At 38.0% G+C, this 18,433-nt stretch overlaps 1 protein-coding gene across 3 annotated transcripts in view; it reads right to left on the bottom strand.

The window, feature by feature from the left end:
• HTR4 (5-hydroxytryptamine receptor 4) overlaps positions 1 to 18,433 on the bottom strand; it is a 207,847-nt gene that overhangs the window by 14,613 nt on the left and 174,801 nt on the right. Inside the window, exon 6 of one of the 3 annotated variants that reach the window (XM_060765049.2) lies at positions 8,534 to 8,609. The exons of the other annotated variants lie outside the window; for them this stretch is intronic. Within the exon in view, the coding sequence (XP_060621032.2) occupies positions 8,549 to 8,609 (61 nt within the window). The 3' untranslated portion in view covers positions 8,534 to 8,548. The remainder of the gene's footprint in view (positions 1 to 8,533; positions 8,610 to 18,433) is intronic. 3 annotated transcript variants of the gene reach the window in all.

Raw genomic sequence — 18,433 nt, 5'->3', positions numbered from 1 at the left:
CTCAGAAACTAAAGATAGGCATGAAGGAAAATAAGCACATTACATTGAAATATATAGTAATTTTTCTTGGTACAGAATTCTGTGGAGCTTACAGAGCTCTGCGTATAATTATAGAATTTAAGTGATCTTATTTTTGGAAGCATGTTCTTGATATTCTATTTTCAGGAAAAAAGAGAATGATGCCACTTTTAATCCATGGAAAGTGAGACTGCCTAACACCTACTGAAAGTCCTACAAGATCAATCAATATTTGACAACTGCCTTCTATATCCAGTTTTCCATACTGTTAAGGCAAAACATTAATCAAATTAATTACATATATACTTTCAAAAAGCATATTGTAATGACATGTGAAAGATGCCAATGAGCTGAATGTTCATTTATTAGTTTTCAAAGAATACATCATGTTTAGCAATTTGAAAACTAATGCAGGCTCCACTGGATTTGTACTGGAGTGACTTCAACCACATTAGAAAGGTTAAATAGGACATATCAGAGCTCCTAACACAGAAGTATCAAACTTGTGGCCCTCTAGCTGTTTGGGCCTCCAACTTGCCCAAACTTGCCCAGCTTGTGCAATTGCCAGGAATTCTGGACACCGACATCCAAAACACTTGGAGAGCCACATGTTTGACACCACTGCCCTAACAAGACTTTCCAATGAGAAATAAACCATTTGTTGCTGGCATTATTAAATATTAGGAGAGAGAAGGTAGGGGTGTAAATAATGGTCAGGATTCACTTGAGGACTTGTGTCTTCATAAGTAGACTTACATCTGCAGGACTTAAAATTGAGGAATTTCATAGTAATGCTATTACATTATTATGTGGGGGAGCCAGAAAAATGACCAGCAAATAAAAGCACTAATACACATTGAGGCACTACTTTGGGCATGCCAATGTGCATCAGTGGTGCCCAGTACCCATCAGGACATATTTGTTGGCATTTTGCATTTTTGCAATTTACTAGAAGGATTTCTTAGCTAAGTAAACATAATAGATTTTGACAGAGAATTCTGGACAATGTTTATAGACATTCTTATTTTCAACACAAATATGCCTTTATACTCTGAGAGAGCCTGATGAAACAACTACTGCAATTTTTTTGTTCCCTGTGGTAAGGACTCCTCCCATTCTTATTTCCTGCCCTTTTCACTGTTCGAATTAAGCAAATCTCTGTCCTTCTTTATTAAGCAAAGCATGTACACACAGAGGGCAATTTCATCAAACAGAGCAAAGAACCTATGTCATCCCATTTTTCTCTCTGGACCACATTATAGATGCCCTCCATTCACTACTACAGGGGTCCTCAAACTAAGGCCCGGGGGCCGGATGCGGCCCTCCAAGGTCATTTACTCGGCCCTCGCTCAGGGTCAGCCTAAGTCTGAAATGACTTGAAACCACATAACAAAACAACAATCCTATCTCATCAGCCAAAAGCAGGCCCACATTTCCCATTGAAATACTAATAAGTTTATATTTGTTAACATTGTTCCTCATTTTAATTATTGTATTGTTTTTAAGTGTTTTTTATACTACAAATAAGATATGTGCAGTGTGCACAGGAATTCATGTTTTATTTTTCAAATTATAATCCGGCCCTCTAACAGTTTGAGGGACTGTGACCTGGCCCTCTGCTTTAAAAGTTTGTGGACCCCTGCCATACTACATGCACATTGCAAAGTATATCAAGTCATACTGACAGCAGATGGAACAACAGAATCACAGAGTTGTAAGGGAACCTATGGGCCATCTGCATAACCACATAAAAAGAAAATATTCATAGAATCATAAAGTTGGAAAAGACCTCATGGGCCATCCAGTCCCATGAACCAGCCAAGAACCAGGAAAATCACATTCAAAGCACCCCTGACATTACCTTAGACATCATTCCACAGAAATACATTATCTGTTGAAAAAGCAAAACTCCAGATAATTGATTTGATATCAAGCATTTCCTTCGCTGTACATTGTACTGCTTCTTTCATGGATCGAAAGCATTGATCTATATCATCCACTTACAAAAATATCCTTCGATTATTGTTATTTTTTTTCTAGAACAGATAGCAACATCCTTGTAATTTATTCCCCAATGCTTAGCATGGTATACAATCTTCAGAATTCCACATGATTCACAGTAGCAATCCACGAGGCACAAACTTTCTTAGATATTAAAAATGCCGCTTTTCCGGTACATACGGCAGTACCATTCAAAGAGCTATGACAGTGAGAGTATTTATAGCTCCAAAAATGGTGCTGCCATCTGCACCATGATTCACCAGGAAGTCATTGCTCAGCAGATAGACAGCCCATTAATCTGCCGCACTAGAACACCAAATCTTTAGCTAGTGGTATAAATAGAGAATCCCAGGACTTGGAATAGACACTAAAAAGCAGACAAAACAAAATGGAAACACAAACAAACAAACAAAAAACCCAAGCACGTGTAATGCTGCTTGGGCAGAAGAAATCCTGAAAGTTTCTAACTTTTGGAGAATGCTGAATTTCTAAATTTTGACCTTGAACTTCTTGAGAAATTTCAGTTGTCACATGACAGGAGTGACATCAGTAATTTCTCATACATTGCATGTGATATTTAGTGACTATAAGCTTCACGGGTGTAGAACAAGTTCCTCTTCTCATTTCTAATCTTCACTTATGTATTATCTTGTTCAGAGGATGCACAACATCTTTATCATTTCATTAATCAAGTTCTTTTCTTTTCTAATCTTCACATTTCTTCTGCCTTGTTCACAGGATATACAACAACTTTATTGTTTTATTAACTCCAGTGCATTGTAAAATATTGCCTGTCCACGAGAATGTTTATTCAACACTGCTGAATGACTGGGTAGAAATTCACAAGATCAGGCTTTGTGGCCACAAGTGTGCATCAGCTTTGGAAAACACAAGGAGTTTATTTTTTACCTATTCACAGTTTCGTTTACATGGAGATTTGTTTGTTATAAAGTGGGGAACTATAGCCAGACACAAACCCTCAAATCTATTCCAATGAGAGACAGAACTAGGCTCCTGCACTTTAGCTCGGCCCACCTTTGACCAATCTCGACGCTTTATGGTCCAATGGCACTTCCTCCAGCCAGGCGCATTGAATTTTTGCACTTTATTTTGGCCATATTTAGGAATCCTCTGCACTTACTTGAGCCCACACCCTGCTCCGATTTTGTTTTCAGCATGATTTTGTTTTTATGTTGTTGTTGTTGTTGTTGTTGTTGTTGTTGTTGTTGTCATGAGTATGTTATGCTTTTATTTGATTGTTTTTAATGTGGTTGTTTTAATCTGTAATTTTTGGGCTTGTCCCTTTTAAGCCACCTTGAGTCCCCTTGGGAAGATGGTGGCGGGGTATAAAAATAAAGTTATTATTATTATTATTATTATTATTATTATTATTATTATTATTAACAAGTAGCATTATCAACTGTTACAGCCAGAATTAGAAAGAGCAGTTAATGTTTTAGATTTGCATGTATATAAGCATGTAAAATAAGCACATAGAAGCAATAAACAGATGGAAGATAACAGAAAGAGGATACATGTGCATGGTCGTTTTCAACCTTTCCACTCTGAGATTGATATAAGCATGTGCTGAAACCATTGATTTTCTGGCTTATACATTGCCTTTACTGAAAAAAATCAAGGGTAAATTTATCTGCTTGTGAGATGGACTTTTAATGTCCTCTCTTTTTCTTTTCAAAGATTTCCTCTGCCCCCTCTCAGAGGTGAAGCACTGTACGAGACAGTGGAGGGCTGGATCCAGCTCATGGACTGAGTGAGTCTGTTCCATTGTTAGGAGACTGCTTTTGGTTCCAGTCCCAAATTGAACACTTATGCTATGAATGTTATTAGAACATAAGTGGTGGGTTCGTGGGAACATCTAGAATGAGAAATTTAGCAACGTATGTCCACTTTCCAGCTCTCCATTTTGTCTTTTTGCATAAAATATGAATCCCACCATGATGGAAATCAACATAATGTCAGCACATTTAAACATATGTTTATGTTATCATACATGCACAGTGACATTATATCTATATAAATTTGTAAAACAGAATCCAAACGCAATCCCTTCGCTTATCCTATTCCACTGATGCAGTTTTGAAAGGAAGAGCTTAGAAATAACTGACTTGTCCAAAATCCAAGAGAAAAATCCAAGAGCTATGTTTGCTTTTATTTTTTTTAAAAAATTGCAAAAAATAGTGTGGTTTTCTCAGAACAGAACAAATGTTCTCTGAAGGCCTTGATTTATCTTATTAGTAGTGACTGGTTTAATATATGACAAAATCAAAGTCAATCTTTTTTTTCTTTGTCGTTACAATCTGTACCTGGGTTACCTTTGTAAAATGTAGCTACATGAGAGAATACGTCTTTTCCCCAATGTTCTCCCATGTCACCTTTCAAGTCTGTCAGAGTTAATCCCGTCATCATAAGTGGTACCTCTATAGAGCTAATTCCATTCTAAGATGAATCACTCAGTTCTAAAAATCACTCTGCTTTATCAACCTGGATGCCTTTCACTATTGGAGCCTCATCAAAGCTCTGACTCTGAAGACTGACAAAATTGGTTTGCCTTGTCATTGGCAAATTGCAGAATATATTCATGACTGAGCGCTACCATCATACAAAGCTGTTTGAACAGCAAAATAATAAGGAGCTGAGCAAATCCAACATACGTATATTTTCAGCCGCTAAAAGGCCAGAATGTTTTCACTGATATAAATAAATGCTTTCTGCGATGACAGTGAATTCTGGATATTACCTCCAGAACATCCACTGATTATTGTTTACCATTTGTTGCTTGCCACTTCTTTTCCAATTTGGAGCTCATATATTTGTCACTTATATAGCCAACTATGATTTTACCCATATTTTGTAGCAAAATATCTCAAACAGCAGAATCTGAAAAAATTACTTTTTGTAACTACAACTACTAGAATCATTCTGCTGACAGGAAGATTTTGAGAGCTGAAATCTAAAATAGTAACTTTTCCAAGATTTATGATGAGACAAAGCCATATCAGCCTTCGACAATACATATCACCTTTACTCCCAAGCAAACTCCTGTATTGACTTCTTGGTGATTTATTTAGAATACAAGAGAAAAAGTAGGCAACGTTTATCACAAAATAGTTAAAAGAAAAGAAAAGCTTTAAAAGGTGTCAAAATGGAGAAAATATTTGAATACAAATGTCAGTTACAAACTGATATGTTTAATGATATCCCTCATACAGCATGGCACTATAGCCAACACTCCACAATCATGGGTTTAATCTTCACAGATTCGATTACATTGGTTAACACACGTTTTGGTGCCTCAAATGTTAACCCCATTTCTGGGTATATTTCATCTATTAATTCCAAAAACGGAACCAATTTCCCTCTATCAGTTCTTGTTCTTGAGATATTTAACACATGTCATCTGCCAGTTTCTACCTTCTAGCCACAGAACACCATGATAACCATATTTAAGAAACTAGAACAGACATGGTCTATCCAATGCAATTTTCTGAATCAGCACCCCAAATAACCCCAGGAACAAGCCCACAAACTAAGACACAAGAATATTTTTGTTGGGCTGTGTTATTCATGGGTTATTTGCTACTGCCTCCCCTGCTTGCCTATGCCATTCCCAACAGGGTTTTATAAATATTGCCTCATGTTCCCAGTCTTTCTGTGAGCCCTGTGAAAATGACAGAGACTGCAAACAGGTGTCCAGGCCTTTAAAAATGGCAAAGGACAGAAGTTGAGGTAGTGGGAAATCCTGCTAGCTGCTTCCTACTTCTGCCTTGAAAAGAAAGGTGTATTGAATTCACCTGCTAGATATCTGCTTCTGCCTTGAAAAAGAAGATGGGTTGAATCTGTGGGTTTCTACTCTACTTTTTTGTATATGGTAAACATGGTTTGGAAAGCTTTGCACCCGTGAAATTTACAAATGTGGAGGGTTAACTATATTTTAAGGCTTGCTTCTTTGTCTTTTGCAATGACCTCCCTATCTGCAGTGGTCATATTCCTGGACTTACCATGATCAGCAAAAAAATGCATATAATATCAAAACCTATTGAGTCAATGACTTCGGGTGGAAGCACTTCATAGCATCTTGCTGGAGAACCTAGAAAGTACATATTTTTTCAAATGAATGTAAATGGAACTGCAGGTACCGTTCCCATGGACACAGAGATCACATTGCATTTGGAGCTTAAATTACATGCAATTCATAGTTAACATACCTTAAATGAAACATCTTAAAAATATCTAGATATCTCCACCAAAAAAATGAGGAGGAAACCTGATACTTCCACTTCTGCTGCCATTCAGTGTTTCCAACACAACTGAGTTGATTTTGTATCTCTTTGTAAATTTATTTCCACATACATTGTTCAACAGTTGCAAAAGCCCCCCAGTCCCCTAATTCTTGTAGATTAATTTGACATACTTCCAACACACCAACATGCATTTTTAGAACCTCTTTTATGTGTGTTTCCAATCAGCTAAGGTCACATCCAATATACACTTCCATGTAAACCTGCAGCATGCGGGGACCTCTAAGTGTTGCTGATCAACAGTTCTCATTTGAATATCAAGTGAGATGGGTTTACAGTTCAATTGTATCTGGAAAACAAAAAAATTCTCTCCACCAAAGGAAAATAAAATTTAACTTTATTGATAAAACACATATGAACTTCAAACATCTAGTATACTCAAGAGATCAAATATTTAGCTGTGGGAGAAAGATAAATGGATGTTTGAACTAGGTTAACTGAAGATAACATAATGGGATGGATGAGATTAAAATAAACATGAAGCCAGGCACCTTTCAGACCACAATTCAAGATGATACAGAAAAGCACAAGAAGGAGGCACCATGATTAGATATTCTACCTAGGGAAGAAACCAGTTAATGTCTACCAGTACCTAACAGGTCCGCTACTAGCAATGCTAGAAGGAAAATTAATGCAGTCCTAAATGCAGCACATAGGTGGCAGCATAACAAAATACTATGTCCAGGTGAGACAAAACACTCAGTGTGCCCTTTAATTTTGTTTTATTTTTTGTTGCAAGTCCTGCTTTACATCATTACTCATTCAAAACATACTAAAGTTTTCTGATCCTTCACCATTTATAATTAGAAAACCCTGGAACTAACACTTGTATACATAACATGAAATCCAGATGTTCCTTTGTACTAAAACCAGAGGTGCAGAACCTCTCCTTAGAATATGTTCATAAAAATAAATGCAGCCTATCAGTCCCATTCAGTCTAAGTCCATTTCAATGGGCCAATTTTACTTAGTGATAAGACTGGAACTTAGCCCATAGTGACAGCTTGGTATGCATAATAAGAACCTTGGATTTTCCTCTTGCTCAGAAGTATCTTGTCCCTTGAGTCACTTTTGATAGTCACATGTGATGTTCATTCCAGTACTTCTTCATTAGGGCTGCCAAAATGTCAAATTCTTCCAGCTTGAGATAATGTTGTTCTGAGAAAACTGGAGACAGCCAAAGTAGTATGTGAAGAAAACTAGCTCCATAATAGGAAATGCTGTAGAGAATGTCACTTAATTAATTGCTCTTCATCATCCTCTGTAATCAACTGTACCCAAATTTCCAGACTTTTTTATTTATAGAATTCGTTCACTCTATAAGTGCCATAAAGATTTTCACAGGAATTAAGATGATATAAAAATAGCTTTCAACACAATGCTGTGGGATGGTCTTTGAACTGGACTTACATTGCAAAAAAGACTAATGAATAATTTGACTACATGTTATCCATGCACGGAATGTCACAGGGGTATGCTTTCTTGTGTGTCTTGCATTGTCCTGAAGTCAATTCCTGGGCATTACGTGTCCAGATTTACAGTCCTTCAAAGCTTGTTCTCAACCCTGTTATTAAAAAGTATACCTGGGGATGTAGGTGATGATAATGCACCAGTTTTAATGAGCTGAAATTACATCTTAAGGGAACTTCTTGAAACCTCATCTGGGAAAATCCAGAGTCTAAATCCATTCTATGGACTGGAACATGGTAACAATCTTGGTAAGGCAATGCACATCTTGATATATATTGATTCAGTGGGTGTATTTCAGTAGAGATTTAGGCCCATTTCAGTATATTACCATAATATGGTCATGGTAGCAGTAGTCAAGTTTACAGAATACAATTACTATTGTATTAGTAATGAATTTTGCACCTTGTTTTTCTAGCTATTAGAATTATGAACACTGATGCCTCATTTAGTAGCCAGTGTAGACTTGCCTTTTCAGATTGAGGACATCTGGTGCACTTCAGGATTATAATTCACCACCATCATCCTAACCCCAGAAACTTCCCAGTAAAGCCATGTTCTGAAAGTCCAGATGAAGAAGAGCTGGGAGACACCAGTCCCAAGCCCACCCAGTACCAACTATGAGCCATGGAGAAAGAAGAAAGTTGAGGAAGCCAATTATAATGAATACATACATACACACATACATAGAAGCATGTAATGCTACAATAATAAAATGGAAGACTTACAGAATACGTTCAGGGTTAGACAGGAACAGGCCTATTGCAGAACAGCAGGAGGAACTCGGAGATAGCAGAACAGCCACTTTTAGTGAAGGCAGAAGGGAAAGACAGACACAGTGGGAATGAGGGAGGGAGGAAAGAAACAAACACAACAGTGATTAATGGAAAATTATATCCCAGGCTACCTGTCAATAAAAATTCCCACAAAATATGTCCTAAGCTATGATAAAGTTATAAATACTGAGAACTTCACCTGGGTATCCAACCCAATTGGAAGGCCCTCTCTTCAATCTTTCCTTTTTTGCAATCCTGAAGACTTCATTCTACTTGCAGCATCAAGGGAAGAATGCTATTCAAAAGTTATTAAGTGTGTGCACACATGTGCACATGTGTGTGATAGGGAGGGAGGATTAGTTGTCTGTGGGATGATTGTGTGGAGGCAGAGGAAAAGTCACAGTATCCAGGAGAGGTTGCCTGATACATTGTAGCCAGCATGCAATCCTTGAAAATGCAGATTGTGTCCCCCAGCAATAAATCATTCCTCAAGAGGAATTCTTTTGTCTTTCGAGCTTCCCATTTGGCAATCATCGCAAAACTCTTAATCAAATCCTATGCTTAAAAAGTTCAAGTGTCCTCCTTGAAGATAACAATTTAGGATTATTTAAGTAGTGACACACATTGCTCAAAATAACCTGTTACATCATCTAATGATAACAATGAATTACAATTATGTTCCCTCCTTAATTGCTTCTGGATAAGTGGGATTCACCTTTTAGAGAACTAGTATTCAAATTAAATGGCATGAGCAGTGGTCTATCTAAATCAGATTTTTTCTAACTGTGCTCTGTGGAGCCTTTGGGGCTCCATGGGTGATAGTGAAGGGCGCCACGCTGCCATGATGCTTCCTGCCTCCTCCTCTTTCTTCCTCCTGAGAAATGCAGGAAAATTAAAGTTTTAAGCTGCAGGAAACAACAGCATCAGCAGCCTCCCAGGGCACAGACCCTTTCTCCCCCACCTCCCTCCCTACCCAGATTCTTTTTCTCAATGGCCAGACACCCCCCCCCCCCGGGCTCCTATTGCTCAGGGGGTGCTTTGATTGTGCTTTTCTTAGATAGCAGAAAAGAGTTGGACTGGATGGCCTTTGCCGTTTCTCCTATTTATCATCATCATCACCACCACCACCACCACCACCACCACCATCATCATCACATGTTGTTGTTGTTGTTGTTGTTGGGGCTGGATAGCCATCTGTTGTAAAATACAACAGATACAATCTGTTTGATTGTATTTTTCCTGCATGGCAGAAGGGGCTCTGCTATTATGTTTTTTATTGTTATTGTTCTTCTTGTTGTTACAAAGGCAGGGTGGTCATCTGCTGGGGGTGCTTTGATTGTGTCTTTCCTGTATGGCAGAAGGGGGTTTGACTAGATGGCCTTGGAGGTCTTCCACTGAAATACTGTTACATTTATGTTAGTTAAAATTGTTTTTCATTTTAAATATTGTATTGTTCTCTCTCTCTCTCTTTCTCTCTCCTTTTTTGCACTGTGTGTCACACCTCAGGGTAGATGCACCTTGCTTAGAACACCACACACACCAAGGCTGTAGGTTTTGTAGTTTATTAAAGAAAAAGCAAAGTCTTAAACACAAAAGCAAAGTTGCAAGAGTTCAATAGTTAAACAGGGTCTTAAATGCAAAGGCAGAGTTTCCAAAACTCTGGCAACATGAAGCATAATTCATAAGCATTGATCAAACGAGATTCCATGGCAGCATGACAGAGTCCCAAGAAACCAAAAGAATTGCCCAAAAACCCAGGCAATCCCAGGAAGTTATCAGGGTGTTCACTGAAGTTGCACTGCCAAAAGTTGCCTTCAATCAGCTCACTAAATATACTTTCCCAGCATGAAAGCATTCCTCTGAGCTCTAACCTCTCTCTTGTTTGCAAGCCTTGTACTACGACGAACCCTGAGTTCCAAACGTTTCTCCCTATCTAACTGTGGAGAGCCTTCAAGGTCAAATAACTCATTATCCTGGAGCTGGGAATCAACAGAATTAGTGGGCAGAGAGCTGCTGCCAGGCTGACTCGCCTCCTCTGCCAGCACCTGTGAAGTTTCACTAAGATCAGAAACATCTTCTCAAACAACATCCCTTCCCATGGGAAACTGGAACTTGTCTTCAGCATCAGCATTAACATCATCTGTATCAACAATAGGAACATGTTCAGGAATCTGAAACCCATCATCCTCTTCCAGATCTTTCTGAAGCTCCTGCTGAACCACAACACTGTGTGAATTAGTTCACACACTCTCCATCCATCTGCCACTAGCCTGGGCCATGTCTGATATATATACATTATATATAATATAAAATATAAACATTTATTGGGGATCCTCAATAAACTTTTGCTTCAAAAAGGGCTCCATGGCTGAAAAAGTTTGAGAACCCCTGATCTAGATCAAACTGTCTACACTGACTGGTAGTGGCTCTTCAGGTTTTTGGCCAAAGAGACAGGAAGTGGCTTTATGGATTTTCAAAACCCACTCCTTGTTTAGTAGGACAACACTTTCCACTTTGTAGTCAGTGACTCAGGTGCAGTCTTTCCATGGAGGTTCCAGAGAACTATGCTCATTTAGATAGCTACAGAAAAGTACTATGTGAAAAAAGAACAAAGTGATAGTTGTGGTGGGGAGAGAAGCTACTATAACTGCCATGGCAACATCTTACGAACATCGAACATCGTACAGATTTGCAGTTTAGGGAGGGGGCTTCTCTGGTGCATCTGACCAAACCACAAAGCTCAGGATTTCACAGGACTGCAACTACAGCAGACAAAGTGAAATTTGAGCACTATGATTGTATCTTGTGACATGGTCATAGAAATTTGAAGTTAGCATAGAAAGGTGAATGAGAAGTTTCCAGCTGGCAGAAAGGGAAACCACTCAGAAGAACAGGTCTTGCTAGACTGAAATTGCTTTATACTGTTTTCTTGTTTGTGTACTTGTTACCAAGTCAGCACACAACACCTGTAAGGGAACAGTTTATTACAAAAGACAGCAGAGAAAGAGAGTAAGAGTGAGCCAAGAGTTTCCTCCTACAATTACTTCACCTCCCACTACAATCCCACTGTTTTCTTTCTTCCAAAAATGTTTCATGAGACAAACCTTGCCCTTTCTCTTGAAATTTTCATTGCCCGTTGTGTACGCCCTCCCGCAAACACACACATTTTTTTCTGTTTCTTTTCATGACTACTATAATAGTCTATGATGTGTTGTGCTCTTAAAGGAACCAAAAAGCTATTCCATGGTGAAGTGATAATAATGTATCATGGATAATAGAGAAAGTTCCAGTGAAAAACAACAGTCACAAAGAACTGGAAGAAAACCAAAGAGAGGTCATTTACTGCTACCAAATGAGATTTTCCCACTTACGTCTGATTCATATGTGGACAGGACGAACACTAATGGAGCCAAAGATGAACAAAGTAAAAAATGGGAGCAGACTGGAAAAGACAAAAGGAAAGGACTGTCCAAGTAATGATGAATAGTTGCAAGAGAATTAAGGAATAAATAAAGGTGTTGCTTGTGTCCTTTCTCCCTGGAATCCTTGGACAACAGCATTTGAGACAGGGTTAATCTGCTCATTGACTAATTGGTACCTTGACTGCAAACAATATTGATCAATAGTAATATACCTGCAGCTACTGTGTCCCCTCGCTTCCCGGATCACACCTGTGTTCTGAGCTAATGGTCATTTTAAAGTTCTCTGCACTGACATACAACACAATATTTATCCATCAAAACAGCACCTGTTTCTTAATAGATAAGCAAAGGTCATTCCTAGCAGCCACAATCTCCCTCTCCAGGCATTCTTCAACTTGCTTTTTTGTTTTTGTTTTGAGTATATTTATTTATTTACTCTATTTAGACCCTGCCTTTTTCTACCACAAAGGGGACTCAAGGCGGCTTACATACAGGCAATTACTCAATGCCTTAAAACACATACAATTCCAAAATATTAAAATTAAATTAGATTAAAATTTAAAACATATTAAACATTAAAAAATACATTCCATATTAAAACCACGTCATCCATAGTCATTGTCGAAGCTGCTCCATAGTCATTTCATATATTCCAGATCTATTAATTGCATTGCACTATTCTCCAAAGGCCTGACCCCACAGCCGAGTTTTTACCTTTTTTTCTTAAGGCTAGGAGGGAAGGGGCTGATCTAATGTCACTGGGGAGGGAGTTCCATAGCCAAGGGGCCACTACTAAGAAGGCCCTGTCTCATATTCCCACGTCACATCTGCGAAGGAGGCAGGACTGAGAGCAGGGCCTCCCTGGACAATCTTATTCTCTGAGATGGTTCATATCTTGCTCGACTCACAAAACAGGACCCAAAACAGCTTATGATATAAGTTAAAGGATATTCATATGTAATGACCAAGAAAGTTGTTAAGAATAGTGTACGGGCAAACCCAGGCACTAATTCCCTGGTTACAGAGATGAAGATCACCAAGGATAAACAGAAGAAACAATACTGTATATAGAAAGATTAAGAAACAGCTTGCATCATGAAGTGATGAGGGGAAGACACATTCCTCTGTGTTGTATGGAAATTCTGCATTTAAACCCCCTGGCTGTGTATCTCAACACATTCCACCGAATTAACAAGAAACTGCCTAGTGAATAGCATAAACAACACAGGGTAGGTGTGGGGAATAACACACGCACCAGATGCTGCCTCTCACAATTCCCATGTCTCATAGCATAGGATTGAAAGCCTTTTCTTCTTAAGGCGGAGGAGGAATAAGTAGCTATTTACATATTGGTGATAAGGAGGTAGGAGAAGAATTGCCACAAGAATTGCCAGAGGTTAGCAATTTATGCATATTGTTCACAGTTCTGTCTGTTACAAGAATTAGTGAAAGATATGGGGGAGATATTTAAGGGCCATGCTGCTTACGCTATGAGTAGGCAGCACACCCTCACTTTGAATACAAAAAAAGGGTATGTCTGATGCAATTGAAAAAAACAAACAAACAGATATATCATCACATTTCTGTTTCCACATTCTTCTTTCACCAAAAGACATGGATACATTATTATTTAAGTTAATTTCATTTTCAGCCACATTATGATTATTAGCAATGTGAAATCTTTCTTAGGATAGAGGCTCTTTCGTACTGCTGCTATTCTCAGTTTATTGGATGTATAGCATACTAGGCACTCTGCATTATCTAGGTGCAGATCATAAGTGGCCTGGTGCATTGGCAATAAACTTTAATTACATAATTCAGTCTTCTAAAACTGTTTTAACGGTGGCAGCTTAATGGCATTCAACTATCTAAAATTATATGGAATTATATAGTTGCCGTGTTTCACCCCAGAGAAATCATTTGCATAGTGAATAAAACCATTGTTTCTAAGTATACCTCAAAAAAGGCATGAATTTCCCAGAGGAACCTTGCTGTACCATTAATTTAATAATCCAATAACTTGACTCAACAATAACAATGACCAAAACCTGGGGTGAAGCAAGATATTGGATATGCAGCTTTATGTATCATTCCTAATAGGTACAGAGGTGGACATGGGAACTTTCCTAACTACTTGAGACAAAGGGATACAAAGGGATGCCTGCAATAAAGAACTTGTGGAACATTTTTTGGCAAAAAAAATACTCAGCTGTCATTTCTGTCCTTGAAAGTTATCTCTGTAATGGAGATAACTTCAAAATTATGGTACAGATTGAACTCAGAAAAAAATATTTCCAATTGTGATCATCATGTGAATTGGTACAAGAGACACCTGATAACCGTGACACCACTAAGGACTACTTTTCCTTGCCTACACAATTTTGTGAAATAGACTTCATTCCATCTATATTTCACTGACTATGCGTGGTGTGTGCAAAATTATATCTTCATTTTTATAGCCAAACAGCATTTATTACTTAATAAAGTAAATATAAAGTATGTGTTCACTTCATATTATTTGAAAACAAAAATGCTCTCAGTAGTATTCTAGTAGACGGGTTGACTTGATTCTGGCACTTCATGAATCTAATTAACATTTAAAAGGGTGGCCCACATGGTTTTCTATTTTCCTTATGAGCCCCTTTATTGCTTCTAAGAAGCTGCATTTTGAAATACACACTGCAATTTGCATAACAACTTAAATATTCTCTTGAATGTTGAGCTGACGACCACAATTTTCTGATGAGATGCCCTTCTGATTTTTTTCCTCAAGCTAAACACCTATTTAGAATTTCAGCTTTAAACTCAGCAACACAACATGGATGATGTAAAGGATTATAGGATGTTAAACTATTACATCGCTGATCCACCAATTGTAAAGAGAATTGTTGTGAATTTCTAAATCCACACACTCAGGGCAAACCTGAAATTCTTCTGGCAGGGGGAACTTTATTCATCCCACCACTTGCCAAACAAATTGTAAAGATCTATGTGTTATACGATCCCAAATGCTGCTCACCAAAAATGTAAAGGATCGTTAATTAATTAGGGTTGATTCTAATGATCTTCTGGCAGAGGGAACCTTTCCTTTAGTAAGCCCACCTATATGCCACCAAATGTAAAAGATTATTAAATAAATTCAATTAAGTGTTTAGAGGATGCTGAGTCTTTGCCACCAACACACTATTTTCTGAGGTAATTTTAGTATGAATGCTGGTTACCACCACAATTCAAGGAATATTTAGCTTTTGGTTTGGCAAAAGGTTTCAAGTAAGCTGAGTTGTTCTTGTGGGTTTTTTCGGGCTATAACATGGCTCTATAGCCCGAAAAAACGCACAAGAACCTAGTGCTTCCAGCCATGAAAGCTTTCGACAATACATTAAGCTGAGTTGTGCTGGATTCGCACTCAGGACTCTGAACTCTGAGGTAAATAGCACTGGGGTTCATTTAAATAATAGCTGCCACCATTCTTATAATTCTGTTCCACTAAACTGCTATGGAACTATTTCACATAGAGGCACTCTTGAGACAGTTGTGGTTTAACAAAGAACAAAGTTGTTTATTTGAGAGACTTCAACAATACAGGCACTTAATATTAACGGTTGCAAAAATGAGTAAAATGAGTAAAATGAGTAAAAGCGTATGGTTACTTTAAAAATAGTTCAAGGCTTAGTTTCAAAACAACTCTCCACTCCCTCAAGAATCTAGCAGACTTCCCTCTGACTAGACTTCCTTAAAACTCCAGACAGTTCTTTCCGTTGGATCTGTCTTTACTCTAGACTAGCTATTCACCCTAATAGCTATCTATCTCTACTAACTGATCAACTATTGGCTTCTCTTCTCCTACCACACAAACCCTCTCCACTCTTCAAACACCAGACCCTAACTGTACTCTTCAAAACCAGACCCTAACTGAGCTGTCAGATTTTAAAATGTACCTGGGCCTACTTCCTGAGCTTTCCCTGGCCTAAAAAAGGTAGGGAATTCATCACAGGTGACAACAAAGCACACTCTTCAGGTGCTTCATTAGTGTACCATGGCAAGTAATCACTGTTACTTTTATTTATTTATTTACCCTATTTATACCATGTCTTTCTCTATCCCAAAGGGGACTCAAGGCAGCTTACATATAGGCAATTATTCAATGCTGAAAAACACACACAAACATGAAGCTTAAAATAAATCAAATAAAAATTAATACATAGTAAACATTTTAAAACATTACATTCACAATCACATCACCCAGAAATTGTAATCCAAAGCCATTCCATGGTCATTGCACTTATTCCAAATTTGTTATTGCACTGCACTAGTTGTCAGTAATAATGGCTGCCATAATTATGCACACACTTCCTTTTATTATTACGAGTTTGTATCCCACTTTTCCAAAATAATTTGAAGCTGTTTCTAATGTCCTTTGCTTTAAATTGACTTCATGAATGCTAGACATTAATCAATGGCTATACTAATGTATTCTAGTTATAATCCATTATGTTTGTTTTTTCACCATTCAGTCATTTCAATAGATATTATTAATATCTCCTTTATATTTATATTTGATTTCTTCATGTTGTAATTTTTTGACAAAAAGAAGTATGAACACTGAAAGAAAGATCCAGCTCCCAAGTCACCACTAGTCTCATTTCAACAGGCAATGGAGATCCAAAGAATGGTCTTGGCAGAGAATCTCTGATAGTACCATGGGGCTCACATGGGGAAAGTAATTCTTGAAGCACACTAGCATCAAACAATATAGAAACTTGATGCGTTCATTAGGTACCCGAGTTGAGGATGTAAATCCTTACTTCCCTCATTCTTTTTTGCAAGAACAACAAATGTCAGGATTGTTTTTTCCAGAAGTGTATTTCTGCCTTTCCTGTGAGAGAGCAACGTATTTTCTATTGCTTTTCAGGTAACATTTGTTTTCATAAAAACACTTTGTGCAAACTATGCAGCTAAACTATGATGGCTGCATAGACATTTAAAAATTAGACACACAAGATGATTTTGGGGGCAGGGTGCCTTTTCATCAGTCAGTCAGTCCTCCTGCACTTGCAGTGGATACGTGCTTTGCTTTACAAAGTTAGCAGTCATTTGTTTTATGCAGACCTTTGTTGTTGTTGCAAACCTGTAGAAACCTTGACAAAGGAGTGCTTGTTTTCTCATTCCTGTCTTAGAGGTCAGAAATCTTGTGGGTGTTAACAAGACCAAGACAAGCTGAGACAGCTTGTCTCTTCAAGAAAAAACTATTTAGAAAGGTTCATTTTCACCCTTACTTGATATATTATTTTTCAATGCTGTTAAAGCACGGAGCATCAAGAATTTATTCCAAAGGTGAAACACACCTAAATCATTCACCTTTCTGACAATCTGTTCCAGAATAAGAGTAATATAATATTTTAAAGCCATGGTGGCCTATGGAAAGCAGCTTTGCCGTGTGTCCAATGTGGAACATACAAGAGCCAGAGTGGCAATAGTTTGACTAAAACTCTAGAGATAATGATGGGAAACCCTGGTCAATCATGAAAACCCACTATTAGCTCTTGGACGAGTCATGCTGTCTCAACCTCCAAAGAAGATAAAGCCAACTCTCTCTGAAGAAATCTCATCAAAGAAAATCCTCCATGCCAGGTTCGCCTTAAGGCTGTCCTAAGTGGAAAGTAACTTGGAGGCACGAAACAACAGTGATAAAATAATTTTGCCAGTTTTCAACCTCACCTATTTGAGCCAGGGGAAAATGACTATGAGTAATGTCAAAGTCTGCCTGAAGGTCATGGATTTTGCAGTTATCAGGAGTGCTTTTGCACATTTAAAATTATCACAGCAACTGTACCTGTGTCTGCCAGTTCTGGAAAAAAGGTTATATGTTTTATTATTTATTTAACATCCCCCCCCACCCACACACGCACATATTTTTCTCACTCATGAAACTCTAATGGTTTGCACTGTATTTTCAAACAAAATAGGAATCTAAAAACAAACATTTAAAGAGCATTAAACAACAATCCACATAGAAATATTAATTTAGAACCCCAAAAAAATATTAAAATCTCATACATATTGAAAGCCACATAATGAGGAGACAGGAAAGTTTGGAGAAGATAATTATGCTGGGGGAAATGGAATGAAAAAGGAAGAGGGGCCGACCAAAGGCAAGATGGATGGATGGTATCCTTGAAGTGACTGGCTTGACTCTGAAGGAGCTGGGGGTGGTGATGGCCAACAGGGAGCTCTGGCGTGGGCTGGTCCATGAGGTCACGAAGAGTCGGAAGTGACTGAACAAATAAACAACAACATTGAAAGCAGCATGTCTGTTGCATTGCTCCAACAAGTTAAAACTGAAGGCCTGCGTAAATAAGAAGGACTTTGCCTACTGGCAAAAAGAATTCAGAGAAAGTACATACCAAGCCTCTCTCAGGGGAAAATTCAA

This window comes from Anolis sagrei, chromosome 2 (genome assembly GCF_037176765.1).
Source record: "Anolis sagrei isolate rAnoSag1 chromosome 2, rAnoSag1.mat, whole genome shotgun sequence".
NCBI lineage: Eukaryota > Metazoa > Chordata > Lepidosauria > Squamata > Dactyloidae > Anolis > Anolis sagrei.
The sequence above is the reverse complement of the archived record's forward strand: the minus strand, read 5'-3'. Positions and strand labels throughout refer to the sequence as shown.